Source organism: Equus asinus, chromosome 10 (genome assembly GCF_041296235.1).
Source record: "Equus asinus isolate D_3611 breed Donkey chromosome 10, EquAss-T2T_v2, whole genome shotgun sequence".
Classification (NCBI taxonomy): Eukaryota; Metazoa; Chordata; class Mammalia; order Perissodactyla; family Equidae; genus Equus; species Equus asinus.
This window is the reverse complement of record NC_091799.1, coordinates 99,810,232-99,832,452: the sequence shown is the minus strand read 5'-3', so window position 1 is coordinate 99,832,452 and position 22,221 is coordinate 99,810,232. Positions and strand designations below refer to the sequence as shown.

Below are 22,221 nucleotides of genomic sequence, written 5' to 3'. Positions count from 1 at the left end.
AATCAGGCTGCAGCCAGTACTAAGCATTTTAAAAAGCTACAACCTAACCACAAGTCCATCACCGCATGCCATTTTTGCTTGACGTGGTTTGAACAGTGAAGTCACTAACTGATTTTCTTGTTTCAGTGCTTCATTATCACTCCCAGATTTGGGGGGCATGAGAAGGAAGGGAGGTGAGAAATAGAAGTGATGGTTATTAAAAAACTCTGAGCAACAGTAAAAAGCCAAAAGAGAAATGATTCTTGTGTTGACACTTCAAGATTTCAAAGAAAAGAGTAGCTTGGGATTCCAAATTTCCCCAGAAGCTGTTCAGAAGACGTTGGCTACAGGGGGTATGAGCTGTGCAAAGGGCAGCAAAGGATGCAGGTGAGAGATGGTGGCCAGTTAGCTGTATCTGTGAGGCACACATGGTCTCCAGGATCTCCTTGCAGAAGGTATGGGGGGTTTTGCATCTGAGAGATTAGAAACCTGTATTAAAGCAGAGGCAGGGTATGGTGTTTTCTGAACAAAGCATCAGAAGGGAAGACATTTGTAGATAGCCTTGCTGATTCGCCTCTGTGGGTGTGGGGCCAAGAGGCTGTGCAGGCACACATCCCTTAGGAAGAGGTCAGAGGTAGGTGGGTGATGCTGCCTGCTCCAGAGACTGGCAAAATGAGGCTGCTGCACTGTGCCCCACAGAGGAGGGTTATCAAGGCTGGTCCACATTACCAGGCTCACCTGCCCCTTCCCCACCTCATGGTGATGGAAGCAAGGGGAACGCATTAATCCTAATCTAGAATTCTCTCTGCGCCTAACCTCTCATCCACCTGGGCCATGACCCTCCCCATTACCTGCCTTTTAAAGGGAGCTCTGTCCCTGACATGCCAATCTCCTTCAGATAATCCTGTAGTCTTGTGTGTTTGTTTATATCTTTGGTGATACATCCTTCAAAGACAGCCTTGTATAGTGGTTCTCAACTGGGGCAACTTTCCCACCCAAGGGGACAACTGGCACTGCTGAAGACATTTTTGTTTGTCACAAATGGGGGAGGTGGTGCTATTGGTATCTACTGGGTAGAGGCTAGCATGCTGATAACATCCTACAATGCACAGGAATGCCCCCACACCAGAGAATTATCTGGCTCAAAATGTCAACAGTGCCAAGGTTGAGAAACCCTGTTCCAGTATACAAACACAGAATACTTATCAAGGGTGTGGAGCGCTGAACACTACAACGTAAATAAGGAAACTAAACGAGATGCTTAAAATAGAGTTTTAAGTCTGTAAACTCGTTGAGAGCGAACAGCAGCATTTCTAGGGGATGGGATATATTCTATATGAGAGACGCAGAAGAAGAAGTAGAAGAATCTGATTCATCTATGGGTAGTGGCAAAGGAGAGTTATCACGTAAAAATGTGCAGCCGTGGGGCTGGCCCCGTGGCCGAGTGGTTAAGTTCGCGCACTCCGCTGCAGGCGGCCCAGTGTTTCGTTGGTTCGAATCCTGGGCGCGGACATGGCACTGCTCATCAAACCACGCTGAGGCAGCATCCCACATGCCACAACTAGAAGGACCCACAACGAAGAATATACAACTATGTACTGGGGGACTTTGGGGAGAAAAAGGAAAAAATAAAATCTTTAAAAAAAAAAAAAAAGTGCAGCCGTGATCTTTGTAGGCGCACGCGATTTGTTGCTTTGAGGACATGAAATCTCATGTCTTGAGTCACCAAGCTCCTGGCATATGGTGAGGTGAAAGCAGAGGGAGACTATACTGGAACCAGCCGTGAGGAACGAAAGGCAGCTGAAATAAACAGATGGTTAGAAAGGAAACGGTATGGGGCCGGCCCTGTGGCTAAGTGGTTAAGTCCGCACGTTCTGCTTCGGCAGCCTAGGGTTCGGATCCTGGGCGTGGACATGGCACCGCTCATTAGGCCATGTTGAGGCAGCGTCCCACATGCCACAACTAGAAGGACCCACAACTAAAATATATACAACTATGTACTGGGGGGATTTGGGGAGAAAAAAGCAGGAAGAAAAATAAAGAAGATTGGCAACAGTTGTTAGCTCAGGTGCCAATCTTTAAAAAAAAAAAAAAAACAAGAAAGGAAATGGTAATAAGCAGCAAAAGAAAAAGTATGCTTACTATTAAGAAAATGAAAACTATCTGGAAGAAAGATAACCAGCCTGTGACATTAGGAAATGAGCCCTCAAAAGCATCAAGAATGTCATGAAGGGCAGATCCATCAAGTGATAATAAATCAAATCAAAATGTGCTTAAACTGTCACTGGCTTCTAGAAACATTAGGATACATTTTGGCTTATGTATCCAAATCCTTACAAGCATTCACCTGGTCTAGACATTTCTCTTCTACGAATTTATCCTTGAGACGTGATTAGGGATGTATGCAAGATTTAACTGCACAGATGTTTATCACAGTTTATATTAGTCAAAATTTGGAAACTACTTAATTTTCCGATACTCAGGGACCGGGTCACACACCATGGTGTACCCCTACAACGGAATTCTTGGTAGCCCTTCCACATTCCGGTGTAAACGACCATTTACTGCCAAGAAAAGAGGTCATGCCGAGGCCGGTGATAAGCTGCATACAAGAGCGTGCATGGTGAGGCAGAGTGGGCGATGCGCCCACACCTGTTCTTCCTGACTGTCCTGTGCCAAGGTGGGCAGTGGGTGCAGTCACCTGGTTGCCCCAAAGCAGGGGCTGCACCGTTTGCAGAGAATTTCCAAACAGTGACAGGAATAAAAGTCAGTCTTCTTTTAATTACTATGTGCAGACAATTCTAAACAATTTCAGTGATAAAACATCTCCCCTCACAGGGACGGAGAGCTCCCACTGCAGCCCCTCAGAATGCCACCTCACCCCTTTTTCATTTAGTTAAGAGAATGTCCAAGGTTCACCCAGGGTCATGGTTGCCCAACAAAAACACTGCACTTCCCAGCCTCCCTTGCAGCTGGAGGGCTAATGGGACCACACAGAGCAAAGGGGTGTGAGCAACACCGATGTCTATGACTTTCAGGTGGGCTCCAAAGGAAAGGGCACTCCCCACCCCACCTGTCTTCTTTGCCCATCTCTGCTCCTGGACTGTGGATGTGAAGAGCCCCCTTGGGCCATGAGAAGGAGGGAGCATCCCAGCGAGGAGATGTGACAGATCTAAGGAGCTTCCGTAGACTATAGAACAGAGCCACAGAACCCAGCTAACTCCGCAAAGAGGCAATCAGTCAACCGTTAAGATTGTCATCTCTTTTGCTTCCTGATAAAGTCACTGGTTCCTTTGTCCTGGGAAGTATCTGCTGTGAGTTCGACAACTTTTTATTTTACATAGCCCCTTATGTTCACAGGCATCTTACATTTAAGAGAAAAAAAAACACATAGATTTTTATAAGCATAATTGACTTAGTGCCTTTTGAATATTATTATTTTTATTTATTTTTTGCTGAGGAAGATTGTCCCTGAGCTAACATTGGTGGCAATCCTCCTCCACTTTGTACATGGGATGCCACGAGAGTGTGGCCTGATAAGCAGTGTGCAGGTGTGGGATCTGAACCTGCAACCCCCAGGCCACTGAAGCAGAGGACGTGAACTTAACCACTATGCCACCGGGCCGGCCCCTGAATATTATTTTTTAAATGGCATTTGAAAAGATTACAAATGTAGGTCCCTTCTAGAAAATTTGTCAATACATAAGTACAAAAAAATCCATCATCTTCTGTCTTTGATATTACCACATTTTTTCTGGAAACATGTTTTTGTACCTGCCTATATTTTATGTTTGCATATGACACATATTTTAAAAAACCAGCCAGGTTTTATCTACATAATGTCTATATCTGTATACACATTTGTTTTATATTTCTTTCTTCACTTCACTTTGTATTATATATTTTCTCTAATCACTGTATCTTCTTTAAAAACCTGACTTTATGAGAACAGAGATTCCAGGGGATGGATGATATCTGATAATTTTTAAAGCTGTAAACCTAGAACTCTCTGGAAGCTTCTAGGTGAGTTAAATCAGTTTGAAGCCTTTGAAGGTAACCTGCAGTTCTGGTGTTAGCAAAGATTGGGATGCTTTGTCCTGGAGAGATCTAGGAACATTTCTCACCTTGCTGCCACCTGCTTACAGTAGGACCTTGACTCCTCCTATCACTTGAGGCCTTTAATTGAGGCCTTTAATTCCTTTAGACTCCTTGGAGGGGTGGCCTTCCTTCTCCAAATGCAAAGCACTTGAGGAAATCCTCAGGGTGAAGAAGCCCTTTTGCTCTGCTGAGACCCCAGGGATGGGCTGGCTCAGATGCCCATCTTTCCCAGCAGGTGGCGCCATCTTCACTCAGTTCTCTCTCTGGGACTGGCCGCCATGCCAGGAGGCCCCCTGGATTTGATGGTGCCTTCCTATTCCTCTCCTTCTGCGTTTCATCTTAAATTGCACCTTGGCTCGCCTTCCTGCCTCCAGGCCTTTCAGCTTTGCCTCCCTTCCATCAGCCTTCAAATGAAGGACAATTTTTACTTTTGGCTTTTCAAATATTTTGAACTTGACAAAAAATACTAAACAGCCATGCTTCAAACAAGCATAACTGTTATCTGTTTATATCCTCCATATACTTGATAGTGAATTTTCTGGCACTTCAAAATATTTTTGTATTATATTAGAGCCCAGATAAAATATCTTTTCTTTTCTTTTTTTGAGGAAGATTAGCCCTGAGCTAACGTCTACTGCCAATCCTCCTCTTTTTGCTGAGGAAGACTGGCCCTGAGCTAACATCCATGCCCATCTTCCTCTATTTTATATGTGAGACGCCTTCCATAGCATGGCTTGATGAGCAGTGTGTAGGTCCACACCTGGGATCCGAATCAGTGAACCCTGGGCCACTGAAGCAGAATGTGCAAACTTAACTGCTGCACCACCAAGCGGGCCCCCAGATAAAACACTATTTAAAAAACCTATCATTTGGTTAAAATCGTAACTTTGAAGCTTCTTTATAAATAACAATATTCAACTGTATTTTAACTTATGGTAATTTTAGTAAAATTTTGTCAAAGAAATCCTTTCTTTTTCCCTTAAATACTATTGTAAACAAAATAGGACAAACGAGCCATACAAATTTTCATTTAGACTTTGGCAGAAATCATAAAATGCTATAATCATGTCATCTTACTCAACTTAGAAAAGAGCTCATTGAAGTCATAAAATATGATTCTAAGTCCAGTGTTCTAAGTCTGGAAAACCTCTCCCCATAAACTTTCACGGAGGCAGCTAACACCTTGAAAGATGAGCTATATTTTGAGCTGAAGTCCATGAATGTTCTCTTCTGACCCCTCACTTCTTGGACCCAATCAACTCATAACCTCACCTGGCTCTTGAAAGACATCAAGCCATGTGAGTGCACCTTGGCAGAGCTGAAGAAAGGGTTTGGAGCAGAATCTTACAAAATGAAACACCAGTGAGCCAGCCCCAATGGCGTAGCAGTTAAAGTTTGGTGCCCTCTGCTTCAGCAGCCTGGGTTTGGTTCCGGAGCACAGAACCACACTGTTGTTTGTCAGCAGCTGTGCTGTGGTGGTGGCTCACATAAAAGAACTAGGAGGACTTAGCAACTAGAATATACAACTATGTCCTGGGGCTTTGGGGAGGAAAAACATAAAGAGAGAGAGGAAGATTGGCAACAGATGTTAGCTCTGTTTGCTAGGAAAGAGCAAATCTTTCCCAGCAAAAAAAAGAAAAAAAAATTAGACACCAGTGACAGGCACAGGGGCCATCAGAAGGATGTGCTTCAGAATCTGAGCAACAGATTGGAGAGAAAACCTTGAAATCAGAGTGAATTCAATCTCAGTTTAAAGTTTTTTTAGCCAAGCTAATGCTGCATAAAGGCATTTTCCAAATCTGCCTTCCAAAGTTGCCTGGGGCCCATGCAGTAGGTTCTGAGTCCTTAGGCAGGAGGTGAGACAGGGGATTATGATCACTGGGCAGACAGGGAAGCACTGCATTCCTGCCCAGAAGCTGTTATTTTCAACCTTTATTACGCTGGCTCATTTCTCAGGATGAAGCAGCGTAGGGACCGGGCCCCACAGTATATAACATTGCAAAAGGAAACCATGAGGAGAACCCATTATACCTTTGTTAAGCCATGTTTAATTTATTTGATATTGAAAATGTGCAGAACCCACAATGATCTGGCCTCCTTAAGTACTGGGGAGGAAAACTGAGTTATCTGACATCACTTAGTATAATGCCTGGCACACAGTAGGTTCCATGAATACCTGCTGCCTGACTGTTGCATGTCCCCGGTGGGAGGATTTTAAGTGGCTGAATTAAGAACCACAGCTCAATCTTCTTAAGAGGCTACTCAATTCAGGGACAGGATGGAAGGCTCAGAGTGCTGACTCGTGACAGGAGAAAACGCAGGGCCGGGAATCTAGCTCTCAGAGCAGAAGGTCACCATCAAAAAGGCCATGAGCATGGATCTCCTAAATTGTAGGTGTGTTTAAGCTGGAACAGACTGATGTAAAAGTTGTAGAAGTACCTGGAGCAGCCCTCAGGGGCCACGGACAGATGGAGAACCAGAACCTACAAAAACGCTAACACCGACGCATTCAAGTTAAATTTAGGAATTGTATTTAAGAATGCATTCTCATTAATCCTTACTCTAAATAAAATAGTTCCTTTAACCCTTACCCGAAGTAAAGCTATTTCTAACATAGTTTAGAAAATAATGTCCTGTGAACTAAACAGATAATTCTGCATTCGTACTTTGAATTAAAAACCTGGCAAGAGAGAGTTTTGTGGGTTCTGTCCCTCTTCCTGAGGACAGTCAGATCTTGGGTCTGTATGACCCTCAGCAGCTGGAGATACGTCCAGGGGAAGATTAGACCCATGAGCACAGTGTCCAGGGGAAGCCTAGACCCATGAGCACAGTGTCCAGGGGAAGGTTGGAGGCATGAACACAGTGTCCATGGGAGATGGGGAAACCTCAGTGGCAGGGTTTCCAGCTGGCCGCAGGATGGGCACTTCTTCACCCTCCTCCCTTACCTGGGGGCCTGGTGGGTGAGGGGCTCTGCCTCCCAGAGGTTCCCAGGGAGAGGGGTGGAGGCTGTTCTGATGACTTCCCTGCAGGGTAACCTACATACAGCTGCTCGAAGTAAAGGCCCTTCCATGTTGAAGAGGCCTCCCCAGCTGGACAGCTTTCTGAATTCATCGGAATTATCCCCCAAGGCCAAGCGTCTAATGTCATTCTGTTGGAAGAGCTGTCAATCTCAGACCGCTATCCCTATCTCCAACAATAAGTGCAAGACGGCATATCCAAACGTTTCAAAACACGCCATAAAATACGTGCTGGATTTTTGTGCAACTCTCCTTAGCTTCCCTCCTTAGACCACACGTATCCTGTGCATCCGTACCCCCCGCAAAGCACCCGACCTGGTCCCGACAAGGACCTCCATAAATGAGTGAATCGACACACTGAAGAATCAGCATCCGGTTCTGACTCACCTCTACGAGCTGGTACCTTAGAGCTCGCCTGAGACTCGAGCGGCTCTTTCTCTTTTTGAAATTTCCTAACTTGGCTCAGCTACAGGAACGGGGTGGGGGGTTGGGGGGATCACTTAATGTTCCACCGTCTCAGCTGTGTAATTCCCGCAGGAAACTGTGCAGATGTGTTAGTGATTTTACTGCACGTTGAAAATGCAGAGCCCTGTACCTATATATACAGAGGAGACATTAATATTGTAATTAGGGAAGGGGATAATTGCATGCAGCTGCGAGTGGCCCGCATCACCTGATCTTGGGATTTCTTTTTCTTCTTTTTCTTGCCCCAGCACCCGGAACTCTCCGTGTCTTTGCCATTGGCCTCACCACAGAGCAGCCCGTCGAGCTCATCCGTGCCCATGTGCTGTCCCTGAGACGTTTCTGCTGCCAGCCGGTAGGAGAGGTTCCTTAAAATGCACACACAGTTTTCAACGGTCTGGAGAACCCAAAAAAACAAAAAAAAGGAAATAGGAGGAATGAATAAAAACTACGCAGCACTCCTCCACCCAGAAAAGCCATCAATCTCCACATACATGTTTCTCTCTGGATGCGTTCAGCTGTTGGCTCGTAAAGGCTCCCTTGGCAGCCACAGTGGAGAGAATTTAGAGAAGCTTGGAAAGGTCTTCAGACCACTTCTGCCCCTAAGGAAATGACTGATCAACAATAGTTACTTCTATAAACAGCTGTCAGTGTTGATTGAAATTCACTTGGGAGTGGACAAGAAGCTATAACCACAAGAAGTCCCAGATGTCATCCACTTACAGACAACTCTCACCTGGGGCCTGGGGCTCAGAATCACCAAGAACACAGATAATCAGATTTCTGTCAGCTCTGGGAGGGGGACATTAATAGTGGCCATCCACCAAGGCCCTTTCTGGGGGTAAAATGGGGCAAGAGGTGCAAACCAGGGGTGTCCTAGGCAAGCCAGGTGCTGTGGTCACCTGGGGCCATAAATGTGTTCATGTTACTGATTTTCTTTGAGATGGCTGGCACTCCTGTTTTCTTAGCATGGGGGTTAAACAGTGGTTAAGGACACACGGTACAGAGCTGGATGCCTATAGAACCCTCGGTCTCTGACTACTGGCTGTGAGACTTGAACAATGCACCCAACATCTCTGTGGCTCAATATCCTCGTCTGCAAGATGGTCATAATAGTATACGTGTTTTAGCTTCCTGTGTGGATTAGGGGAGGTAGAGAATGTGTGTGGTAGGCAGAATAAAACCCCCCAATGATATCCAGATTTTAATCTCTGGAACCTGTGAATGCGATAGGCAGGAGGAACGGAGGTTTCAGATAGAATTAAGGTCGCTAATCAGCTGACCTTCAGATGGGGAGATTATCCTGGATTACCAACATGGGCCCATGTAATCATGAGCATCCTATAAATGAAAGTGGGAAGCCATGTGAGAAGCCGTGTGAGAAGCCATGTGAGAAGGACACGACCCATCATCAGTGGCTTAAGAGACAGAGGAAGGGGCCACAAGTCAAGGAACGTAGGAAGGCTCTAGAAGCTAGGAAAGGCAAGGAAATGGATTCTTCCTTAGAGCCTTCAGAAAGGGATGAAGCCTTGTTGACACTTGGATTTTAGCCCAACAAGACCCAATTTGGACTCCTGACCTCTAAAATGGTAAGATAATAAATTTGTGTTGTTTTAAGCCATCATGTTTGTGGCAATTTGTTACAGCAGGAACAGGAAACTAACACAGTATGTAAGTACTGAGAAGAGTGCCTGGCACATGGTAAGTGCTATACAAGGGTTCATATCATGAACAACGGCAGAGCCAGCACTGCCTGGCAGTCCAGAGCATGTGACCTAGAGCCAGTCAGTCTGGGTTCGAGTCCTGGCTCTGCCATGTGATGAGCTGTGTGACCTTGGTGTGCGCAAAGTGCTCCATCTCTCTGTGCTTCCTCCCAAAGGCCCCACCTCCAAACATCATCGCATTGCAGATCAGGTTTCACAAATGAAATTCTGGGGGGACATAAACATTCAATCCATTGCATCAACCTTTTGACCTTTGTTCTGGATTTGTGGAACTGTGAGAAGAGGAAAAAAAATACCCAATTTTACAAAAGAACAAAGCAATGATGGAAAAAAACTAAACAGAGTTAAGTTTTATTTTTAAAAGCATGCCAACTTGTCTATTGTTTTTCAGGCACCTAGTGTGTGACAGCCATCGTTCAAGGCAGGGAACGCCGTTTCATTTTACCGATGAAGGAAACGAGATCCGAAGCTGTAGTTAATTCACACCAGATTTTGCCACCTCTCTCTAGTCCTAGGCTGGGACTGGAAGGGGCAGGGGCTGCCAGGGTACCAATCCTGCACTGCTCCCCAACCTATGACTGGAATCCAGTAAAAGGCAGCATATCTTTCACTTGACTAGTGGGGGCATGAAAATCAACTAGGAAAACCAGTTTTCAGGATATATCTCCGGAGCCTTTGCTATTCCAGACCTTTCTTGTCAGCTTTTCAAGGTTTCATGGGCTGCTAATCCCACAGGCTTTGAGTCAACTTGATTTTCTATTTCAAGCCTCCTCTCAGCATCAAAAAAGGAACCGCATGAAAGCAGGTAAACACAAGATGAGGCATGAAAGGGAGAAAAGTCTCTCCCTGAAAGGGAAATGTTATGGCATAAGTCAGAACGATTTTTAAATCATCTCAAACTGATTTTTCTTACATCAAAGACTTGGGAGAATAAACTTCTTTCTCATCCTGCTGTTCGTCTTCCCCGGGGGCATCTCCGAGCCTCTGCTGAACAAATGACTACTGGGGCATAAATCTGCAGTTTCGAGAAACACTTTATAATCCACCTGTAGCTGGGAGATGATCTGGGGAGAAGCTGGACAGAGAAAGAGAAAGTGGGGATGAGGAGAGTGGGGAGGAGGGAGAGGAGGTGTAGGGGGAAGGGTGGGGTGAGGGAGGTCCCAGGGATTGAACTCATCTCTCTCCTTAAGCTTGGTTTGGGAGGGTGACCAATTTAAGCACTTTTCTCTCAAGGGGGTAGAAAAAAGAAAAGAAAAAAAAAAAAAGAAAGACAGCCACTGCCCATCTTTGGGATACCAGCAGGAGTGTGGCAGCTGCTGGTTTTGCTTTCCACATCCGTTGCTGTCAACAGAGCTTTTAGCACTTCTTCTTGGTCGTCAGGGTCATTTCGATTCCTTATTTTCTATTAGAAAGGGCTAATTTGGAGGTGGCCCGTGGACTGCTCTACCATATGTTGCCCCTTCAACAAACTGTCCCAATTATAGCAGCGGAGCTGAGAGCTTGCATGGAATCCAGGCTCTTTTACGCATTAACTTTGCTGGTTTTAAAGAGAACATGTACTCATTTTTTTTTTTCCTTCTCATTTGTCACGGTGAAAGTTGAAGTGGTTGAGCAGAGGGCTGAGTAGAAGATCACAGGACAATAACACTATGTTAAAACTCAATAGCACATTCTGGCCAGCAAAGCCCTGCCGAGTAATTTACCGCATCTGATCTTATCATCAGCTACGATGAGCCTCCGTGTCACAAAGCTGAGGTCGCTCGGGTGGGTTCCACTAGTCAGCAGGAAGTGGAACTGGCACATCCACTGGCATGTCCTGATGCCAATGTCAGTGTCTTCTACTCCATCAGGAATATCTGAGTCTTCTGATTCTGGCCCTAAACAGGCCCAATTATTCCAATTTCCTCATTTGAGGAAAACTAAAAGAGAGGATCCCCAAGGTCTCCCAAGAGTTTGAGGAGTGTAGTCATCTGACACATCACCAAAAATATGTGGGTGCCTGGCAGCACTCTGGTTTGGGACCCCACTCCTGAGGCTGCCTTACCCACCAAGAGGGTGCCATGGGCACTTGGCCAAGGCAAGAGGCTGTTTATTTATTTTATTTTCAACTACAAGGCCCAGACAGCATGAAAGCTCTTCTGGTATCCATTACAGTAGAGTCTTAGTGTCCCTATGCCTTAGTCTTTATTGCTCTGAATATTAAGATCCTGGGCATCGTGGCTTCAGTGAATTACCTTCGGCAGCTCTTTGAAAAAATCATGTGTCTATTACATTAACAGGCATCTGTAAATACTGAAGACATTTTGACTGGTCACTTCTTTAGGGATGTAATTTTCTTGTCAATGACATTAAAAGGTCTAAAATGGTTGTTAAGGGTGTTTACAAGAAATGATGATTAAATCTTGATTACATCATATTCCATCTTTGAAATTGGTAACACCACAGTAAATGAATGGATACAAACTTAACTGAGTGACAGTGATAAGGTGACAAACAGTGTTCATAACTGGAGGCAACCAGTACTCAACAGGCTGGAGTCCCAGAAGATACCATGGATCCACAACCCTAGGGAGTAGGCCTCAGGCAACAATTTTCTCAATTTCTCAGTCACTCTCATGTGTGGTCAAGGTTGAGAAGCACCATGCTAAATCACTGCCCTTGCCAATTCGTAACTAAATGGATAAAATCATTCATTTGTTCTTTATCTGACTTTACAACTAAATTAGATTACACCATATTCCCGATCAGAGTCCATTTCAAAGCTGTATCTACCAAGGTGGGCTCTCAATCTAAGATGCACATCAACTCACCCAACGAATTTTTAAAGCTGCAAAAATCAGAGAGTGGAGTTAGACATGCAGATTCAGAGGATGATGATGGGGTCTAAGCACGTGTATTTATTAAGAGCTCCAAAGGCCATTCTGATGAAGAGTCCATGCTGAAAACTATGGGATTAACATTGTGGTCCACAACCAGGGCCAATTTTGCTCGCTGTGAGAGCAAATTTGGCAAGGTCTGGAGACATTTCTGTTTGTAATAACTAGTGGCCGGGGGCGGGGGTAAGGAAGTTACTGGCATCTAGTGAGTAAAGGCCAGGGATGCTGCTTAACATCCTGCAAGGCACAGGATGGTTCCCACAACAAAGAATTAATTGGCCCAAAAGGTCAATAATGTAGCTCTTGAGAAACTCTTATTAAGGTATCATGTTTATCACATGTATTATTTTAAAAGCATCAGTAAAGCCCGCATTTATATCCAGATATTATGAAATTATGAATTTACATTTAGAGTGAATCAAAATTAATCAAAAGACAAATGAAGACAAAACAAAATAGGTCAAACACTGGAAAAGCCCACCCGATTCTATTTTGGTCTGTGAACTAAAACACTGAACAGACACTGACGACTGGCGCGTTGACAGCCTCATGTAGTTAGCATTTGGACAACATTTATTTCGACTTCATCGGGCATTTTTAAAATGACATTTGATACAATTAGCAGTTGTTGAGAAGCTAACTTGTAAAAATATAGGATTATTCAAATCTCAGGTAGTTTTAGCATTTCTTTTTCTTCTGAAGGTAGATTTCATAAAATAAAACTAGAAGCTTGTGGGTAATGTGATATGCCAAAGTTTATACACTCATCTGGAACACCTGTGGTTTGAGTAACTTAAAAATCTAAATTTTTACTCATTACCAATCAAGACTCAGGTGTCCAGCTCTAGGCCAAGATTAGAAGCCCTGTCTAGAAAATGCTGGATTCATACAAGGAGACCAAGATAGACTGCAGAGTGAAAGTATTAAACATCGTATTAGCTCTCCATCATCCTTAGCCACTGTTTAGTCCCTTGGGAGTCTTTATTCTCTAAGATGCTTAATCTAGGCAAATACAACAAACCTTGCTATCGATCTCACTGCTCCCCAGCGCAGACTGGATCACGTAGAGCAGCGCATCGGTGAGCCCGTCACATTCCCGCATCCTCCTGCGGGCCTCCTCTCCGGCCGAACTAACATTCCTGCAAAGCAAAAGGACCCGTCAGGAAGCTGCACCGTGGTCACCAGAAGAACGTTTTTCCATACCCACCTCCTCTCGTGGTTTTAAAGAAAACGCTTGCTCGCCTTTTCAGATTGTTTACCAAGAATATAGTTTTATTGAGTAGGGATGGCTTCCACAAATGCATCCTAGCACTGGGTAAATCACAGAGATCTGTTAACGTAACTCCAGAAGTGGAGAACGCAGAATTCCGAACACATCATCTGGGAGGGTCCCGTGACTGCCAAGAATGGGAGACTTTCAGAAAGTCGTTAAAGTTTACTTTCTTTACAATTGACGAGGGAATCGGAAGCTCTTTGATTCAAAGAATTCTTCTTCTTTGAGAAGTTTGAAACAATTTTCAAAGACAGAGCTTCCAACTTACCAAAATATTCTAGGGGTCTAATTCACCTGCTTCAAAAATATACCTACTTTGGCTCAGCCAGAAGTAAACTTCTAGAAATTTCTTCTAAGAACATATGGGTTTCTGTGAAAAATTCAGCCACCGTGATGCCCATGGCACTGTTTATATGCAGGAATTGCCCAAGATCTTTCCTGTGCTGGCACATGATGACCTAACCCCAACAGAAAGGGCCTCTTGTAATGGAATGCACAGCGGGGAAATAGATCTTCCAGATATACGAAAGACATGAGATAATCCTAGTCGAAGATGAATCTTTGGGATATTTTTAGTTACTTCACCACCTGAGAGTGTGTTGTTCCTCTCCTACCATGATCAGGCTTTGGTTCCAGGAGAGAATTTCTGCAGTGACTGACTCACGGGCAATATAGACTGTTAGAGGGATGCTGGAGGAAGTGAGTTCGGAAACTGTGGGGAAGGGTGATGGAAAGAGAGAATGATCTAGCTAGTGCAATGGCTGTCACATTTTGGCTAGCATCAGAAACACCTGGAGGGGGTGTTCATGTAGATTGCTGGGCTCCACCCTGGTGCAGTCAAATAATTTGCATATTTGATGGTGCTGATCTTGAGAATTATGCTCTGAGTTTGGGTGGGGAGGGTAGCACTCTTTGCTGACTGCTAGGGGCAGCCACATGGCAGATCTGTGGCCCTGGACAGAGCCTGCTGGAGAATTTGAATAGAACTGATACCAGCTCAACAGAAGGTTGACATAGGGGAAGCCATATTGTAGGAAAAAAACCATATTTCTTTGGGTATGGTAACTTTGGATGACCTCTGATTAACCAGCCCAGACATGCTCTGTAGATTTTATGGCCCCTCCCAGCTACTTTAAGTTGATAACTCTGTTCTTTTGAGTTCCTTAGGAATGTTGTGACCCCCAAGGCAGAGAATCTATGCTGATAGCCATCATCAATGACAACTGAAAGATCAGGGTACAGGGCGTTGCTCCGGTCTCTGATGCACATCCAGTAAAACAAAAGACTATCAGGAAAAGCTGCCTGCCCCACCTGGAGACCAGCCTCCTATATGACGGGCCTGTAGTCTTTGTTCTATAAGGTGGTTCTTTTGGACATTAGTCAGCCATCTTCCCTCTTACTAGCAAGCTGTAATAAAAAGTCCTTTCTCTCCTCTCACCTTGCCTCTTGACTAGTGGCATCTCTTGTAGGGAGCAGACAACTTTCCTTGGGCAGTAAGAGAATGAACCTCCACACCCACACTGTAACTCACACACGTATTCTCATTTCATTTCCACAACATCTTTCCCTGTTATACTTCATTCTGTTTTACAGATGAGAAAACTGAGGCTCAGAGAGGTTGTCCACAGCCACATGGGCAGTAATTGGAGAAGCTGGAACAAAACCCAGGTCTGTGAAGGAGAGGCTTGATGTATAATATAGATGGACTATTTTTTTTTTTAGGAATTAAAATAAAATAGGCCTAATGCTAAAATGCCACTGAACATAAATGCTTTTTTGATATCTAAAAAGTTCTGTGGAAAGTATTTAAATAGCATCCTCCAGCATTTTAACGTAACACTGAGAAAGGTTATTCAATTCAAATTAGTATTTTTGGCATTTGCTGATCTTAAAATATAAACAAAATTCCTCAGTTCCTTCGATAATATAACTGGGCAAATATTGACAACATTTTTATGTAAAGTGTTATAGATTCTGTCCTGGAGTGGCCAACTCTCGTTTCTGACAAGATCCCTGAGAAGGAGGAAGAACTAATTTCCCGCTAGGGAAAAAGTGGTGAGAGGCATATTGGTATTATTCTATACTAGAAGGATGGCCTTTGTAAGACAGCATTTTTAGATCACTTCTCCCTGAAATGGTTTCACCAGGTCGAGCTCTCAACTTTGAGCTTAGAGTAAAAGATTTGTCAAAAATTCCAGTCACACCTGTTTGGCCAGAAGAATGCTGGGTGTAATGTGTTATTGTGTGTCTTAAATCTTGCCTTTTTGTACTTTGATGAGGTCGTGTTTCCAAAGAAAGAATGATGGAATTCAGACTTGAAAGAGCCTTACAGATAGCTCATATACACCTTTGCATGAAAGATCCTCTGCACTCTTCCCTTACCGATGAATGCACAGTCTTTCCTTTGAGTAGCTTTATGACGGGAGTGGGCTGCCTCCTGATTCACAAAGAAACTTCATGACGATCTGCCTTATTTTCATTGGTAATCAATGAATGGGCAGGACCAACCATCAGAAAATGAGGAATTAACAACTCTGTTAACACTATAAATTGTCAATATTAATCTGAGCACTTTTCTTTATTCTAGTTTCTGCTTGATTCTAGTCTAGTCTCCTCCAAGATTAAAAAAAAGTTACTAACTGGCTACTATATTAAAATGTGTAATATATTGCGAAATGAGAAAGACTAACAAGCTAAGGTCCCAGGAAGGAAGAGGCAGTGTCTGGGATAGACACACACACACACACACACACACACACCCCTACAATACGGAGGAGTGAAAGGAGTTACTACAGTGTCTGCAGGTATGATGAGGCTCAGCACATATTTTTAAACAGACTGAGGTATGCACAAGTCTCTTTTTCGATGGCTACCCATGTCCTATAAGCCCTTGGGGTTGCGTTGCCACTTTTAATCATAAGAGTACCTTCAGCTTTCCACTCTGGAGGAGAGGAGGGTTTCCTTTTCCTGAGTTTTCCCCACAAACACAAGACCTACTATACTATGCATGCTTCACTGTTTAAAAATCAAAAACACAATAACCTTGCCTGCTGGTCACCACACAGTTAATTCTAACCATGTAAGTATTTGACAATGTGCCAATGTCCAATCTACAAGATTTCTCCCTCATATTGTACTTAAATCATCTTCTGTCCATCTTGAGGGAGGTGATTTCCATGTCTGGCTAGAAACTGGTGCAGCAAAATTCCAGGCATAAACATACCGTTAAAACAAATATTTGTACATTATTTGTACAAAGCACAAAGATGGTATATCTATTCCTCAGGAATAATCTTTATAATCTTGACTGAATTGTCAGTTTATATGTCATTTAGAAATTTCTGCTTCGAGTAGATTCTATAATTTTTTTATTTAATACATAAAAAATGAAACAATTTAGGGGCTGGCCCCGTGGCCGAGTGGTTAAGCTCGCGCGCTCCGCTGCAGGCGGCCCAGTGTTACATTAGTTCGAGTCCTGGGCGCGGACATGGCACTGCTCATCGGACCACGCTGGGGCGGCGTCCCACATGCTACAACTAGAAGAACCCACAATGAAGAATACACAACTATGTACCGGGGGGCTTTGGGGAGAAAAAGGAAAAAAAAAATGAAACAATTTATTTTTATATCTTACAATTAAAAGATAGAAAATCTTTTATGATCTCTTTTATTGAAATGCAACTAGTTAAGCCCCTTTATTTCCCCTATCTTCAGTGTTGTTTGACATCTCATTTCTCTGAGCCTCCATCAGTCTTATTTAAAACAAACTCAATGTACAGTGCTCTCCTAGGATCCCAAGTGGCTCTTACACAGTGTGTTGAAATGAATGACTACAGCATTTCACACAAAAGACTTCATTTTACATGTCTGCACTTCAGATGGTCAGGATATGGGAGGTCAAATCGCAGAGAAAACCAGGGGATGAGGTTTTTAGCAATCAATCTATTGAAATTAGCCTCACCCTTCTCCGCACTCCCTTAGCTCTTTGAATCTCCATTATTGATCACCATTGATTTTGTATTGGAATTATTTAGGTTGTGACCCTATTGCTGCATGGGGACCTTCTGGAGGGTAGAAGCAATGTCACTGTTATTTGTACACCCAGCTTGCAGCTGAGCACCCAACACATCCTACGTGCTTAATCAAGTTGCCTATTACATGAGCATTCAGCTCTTCAATGGATTGGGATTCACACGTAGTCCATGACTGACTTGCCTCTGTGCTCCCTGCTCATTGGATGAGTATCAGATGTCTGTTACACCATTTGAATGCAGGCTTCTTATTCTGTGCTTTGTGCTCTGCCACTATAGCCCCTAACCTAGATTTTCCAGGGTAGTCTCAATTTTCAAAGAAAGAAAAAGCAATTGAATATAGGATATAACATGGGGAGTAAACTTATTTACTTGAGACATGAACTTCCTTATGATTGATGATAATATTGATCCTAAACGCTGAGTGCTGGAGAGAATTGCATAATTTTGTTGCCTGGAGTCAATTAACGTATTCTCCAGTGTCACGCCTATCTTTACCCAGGCTTGTAGGAAGAGCTTTCTGGTTGAGGACTGGTTTGTCTTCCTGTGCTCTGTTACCTCTTCTCCTCTCCATCCAACCTGCTCCTTGGCTTTTATGCTGTGGCCTCCATTGGGGTCACCTCAGACCAAGCCCCCTCCATCCCCTTGAGACATGGGCTCCAGCCCTGCTCAAATTCCTTACAGTCCTTCCTGCTGGCTCAGCTCTGCACATCTCTGGGCTGGTGCTTACTGAGCTCCTTTGTCTCATCTCCCAGTTTACGATCAGCAGAGCCCAGATGCTGGGTCTCTGTGGGACCAGGGCTGGGTTCCTGAGACTATATACCAGTGTGAGGAGTGGGGTGGGGCTGCTAGAGGGCTTCAGAGAACAGAGCTGAGATTATTTCAAGAAATACTGGTAGTCCTGAGGCAAAGATGAAATAGGAAGCCAAGTGCTCAGTAAGGCCTTGATGCCAACCCAGCAGCGCAGGCAGGGGAAGAGACAGAATCCACCAAAGAAGGCAGCACAGGGCAGACCAGGGGTGCCAGACCCAGGCCTGGAGAGACTCAGCACCCCCAGGGTCATGAGCTTCCATCCCCACATCCATGGATAAGGCGACGCTGTCCAGGGTGCTGAGGTTGCACTGACCCCTCTGCCTGGAATGTCCTTCCTTCTACCTCTAGGCCCATTGACCTTGAGAGTCACAGATGCCAAGGCTCAGTCAGAGCTCTGTCTCATCCACCTTCTAAGCCTGGCTTCACTGCCTCCACACTCTTCTTTGTAGCTCCAGGCCCAAGCTCTTTCAGTGCACCTGTAACACCTGATGCTCGAGGCAGGTCCCTCTATGACATGGAGGTGGGGTAGGGAGTATCATCCTATTTTGTTGTCTGCTCCTCACTCCCCACTGCACAGCACTTAGTAGGAACTCAGTGAATAATTCCTGAACGAAACAGTGCACAATTGTTTTCAGGTCTATCTCCTTCTAGACCAGTGGTGTCTAACTGGGGTGATTTTGTCCCCAAGGACCATTTGCCAGTATCTGAGTGTCTGGGGACATTTTGGTTGTCACAACTGCAAAGGGAGAGGATATTACTGGCATCTAGTAGGTGGAGGCAGCCAGAGCTGCTACTAAATATCCTACAATACTCAGGACAGGCCCCCCAACAAAGAATGCCAACAGTGTGGAGGCTGAGAAACCTGCTCCAGATAGCTGGGCTCCTAGAGGGCCTAATTTGTGGGTGTATGCTTCCCCAACACCGAACACGTGCTTAGCCTAGGTGTCCTCAAACATCTGCTGCATCTGAATCATCTTTGGAACTCCATAAAAATACAAAGGCCCAGGCCCTTCCTCTCCTTGGATGAGCCTGGGCCTCGGTGTGTTCTGTTAGTCTCCGTCTGGTGCCAATTCACACGAGAGTTGAGAACCACTTCCCTAGCCCACAGCAGGAAACTAAAATATTTACTGGATGACCACACAATTGTCTACTGTGCGCTAATGGTATACAGCCTCTTAACGACAGGGCATCTCTTCCTAACTGGGCAGGGACATCATGGCCCCAACACCCAATAGCAATGCATTTAGATCAATCACCAGAGGCTCCTAATAGGCAACCTGCAAAAATCTGGAAACAACACTGAATTAGTGAGGGGACATCTAAGTAGAATACAGATGTAGATCGTCTTAATTTCCTGACTATGTAATTACCTGCTCAGAAACGAATGAAATTAGTAGCTTATCATACATTACCTGATCTGAGCGAGCATGGGAATGGGAAATCACACCAATAAAGCTCAGGCCTTTCTTCTGTAAAGTAGGTTTGTTTCACTTCAGTTAAAAACACTAAATTTTAAAGAAGTCTTTCTATCCATGAACATCTAAATCAAGGGTCAGGAACGTTTTCTGTAAAGGGCCAGGAGAGTAAATATTTTAGGCTTTTGGGGCCACATAGAGCCTCTGTTACTTCTTCTCTTCCTCCTCCTCCTTCTTCTTTTAAGAGCCTTTTAAAACATGAAACCTATTCTTACCTTCAGCCACACGAAAACAGGTCACTGGTGGGATTTGGCCTGTGGACCATAGTTTGCTGACCCCTGACTTATGTTCTCCTTTGAAGCCTAGTTATAGGCTTTGGGAGGGGTTTCTGAACCCCTGACATTTTGCTCAAAGTTCTACATATTTTTATGTGTTTGTTATGGGTGTTTTTTCTTGCAATAAAGGTATAGAACTTTCATCACATTCTGAGGCCAGGATCCCAAAAAGTCTAAGAACCTCCAAGAATCAGCAGTGCCCTCGGTCTAAGGAGAACATGCTCTCTGAATTCGGGTGTCAGGAATCAGATGTATTGTCTCTGAGGTAAACAGCAGCTATGCCTTGTGCTGTCCCACCAAAGGCCTTGGAAGAGCTTGTCTGTGGGTTCCAAAATCATTGACCAAAACCTCCCAAATCTTTCCCTCTACTTGGGAAGGTCCTCCTCTTCAGGCGAGTGTGCAGGGTCGAGGAGGAAGGGGTCTTCTGCCCAGCCAGTGGGATCAGTGCAGTGACAGCCGTCCACCCAGATCCCCTCACTCCAGGTGCAGTGGTCGCAGGGTCCGGGGGGCAGCATGAGCCCTGTCAAGTCCTTGGTCCCCTTTTTCTTCCCTCAGAGGAGCCGCCACCGCAGAATCCATGAGGACTCATCCTTTTGATTTGTAGTTTCTCTGCAGAAAGGGATCAGCTTGTTTCCTTCTTATCATTCTGTAACTTCACCAAAGGTGGGTTCTGTTGTGTACCTCGCATGCTGCTCACAACTGGGGCTATAGACACGCGAAGGCACGTGTCTTGCCTCAGTCTCCTCATCTGTAAGGTGCAGGTGGGGATGGTCTGATGTCACTGGATTGTGCAGTAACCCAGCCAGGTGCTCAGGGTCTGGCACGGAGTCTTTGCAGTAAATATTAACTACTCCAGCTGCTTCTCACCCAGAGAGAGACTCCCGTCCAAGAGGGAGAGAGACTCCAGGCAGGGAACAGCTGCGCCACGTGGAATGTGTGGGACCCAAGTGTGCAGAGAGGGAAAGGGAGAGGGAGGCACATGGGAAAGAATGGAAGGTTTCACAGCATCAGACAACCTCAATTTTAACTTTCGTCACTGATTTTTCAAAAATCTAAAACTAACGTAAAAATACTAAAACAACGGGGGAAATGAACACATAAGTAAAAGTGAACATCCCCTCAGTCCAAGGAAATTGCTGTGACCATCTGGTGTTTATCATTCAAGATGATTTTCTTCTCATACAAATAAACTGAATGGGCATGTTTCTGCTTTTTACCACAGTGCATCCCAGGTAACTTGCTTTTACCCCTCAAAATTGTATCATTGCCTCTTTTCATGACAGTACCTATTGATCCACCTTATTCATGGAATGACTTTGGATATTACACATATAAATATATCACAGTTCATAATTTTAAAAGTTATTACCCTACTTGTGGACATCCAGGGTATTTCTAATTTTTACTGTAAGAAGTAATGTTGAGCTGAAATTTGGAGGAGTTATGGGTTCTGCCAGATGGACCCAGCAGAATCATTCTAGGAAGAAAGGGTAACAGATAAATAAGTTCACACCAATAAACCAACCAAGCTTGACTGCACTCATACTGGGTTCCACACCCAATGCCAGGTCTTGGGATAAAAAGAAGAGAGCAGCTGGCTCTTGACCTTAGGACCTCACAGTCCAGCAAGGTAAACAGACATACATTTGATGTGCCTAAATCTGGTATCATCAGCACAAAACTAGCAATGAGAAGAATTTGGGAACCAATCTCTCTTGGAAGGAACGCCTACAAAATAAACACAGGCTGAAATAGATGGAAGTTTTACTATTCCACTATTTCAGTAAACTCTTTGCTTAAGTTGTAATTCTGTAAATTTGGATATCAATTGTTTTCCTTAATCTTTATAGCAGCAAGTCATGAGTTGTGACTTAAGAACTAAGAACACAGAGTGCAGTAAACACGTTCTTCGCAAGAAAGCATTTCATGCGAATTCAGTGGACAGTACCTTCAAATTTTGAGGGCAAGTCTTAAACCACAAACACAGGCTTAGGGGCCGTTCCAGGTGAACAGCCTGTGTAAATATCAACTAAGCACAGCCATGCAGAGGTGAGGTCTCCAGGTCACCTTTGGCATTAACAGAGGACAGGACCTGGCAGGGAGAGGTGGAATTCTGTGGAAATGCCAATTCTGGCACATACTTCTCCATTTTTACTAAGCCTGTCATCCTAAGCCAGCCCCTTGTGTCTACTAAAACC

The 22,221-nt window shown here is 44.4% G+C and overlaps 1 protein-coding gene across 8 annotated transcripts in view; it reads right to left on the bottom strand.

The window, feature by feature from the left end:
- CTNND2 (catenin delta 2) overlaps positions 1–22,221 on the bottom strand; it is an 888,692-nt gene that overhangs the window by 122,897 nt on the left and 743,574 nt on the right. For all 8 annotated transcript variants that reach the window (XM_070519868.1, XM_044779487.2, XM_070519864.1 and 5 more), the window contains 2 exons: positions 13,178–13,295; positions 7,768–7,953 (listed from right to left, as the gene is read on the bottom strand). In XM_070519868.1, coding sequence (XP_070375969.1) covers positions 7,768–7,953; positions 13,178–13,295 — 304 coding nt within the window. The remainder of the gene's footprint in view (positions 1–7,767; positions 7,954–13,177; positions 13,296–22,221) is intronic.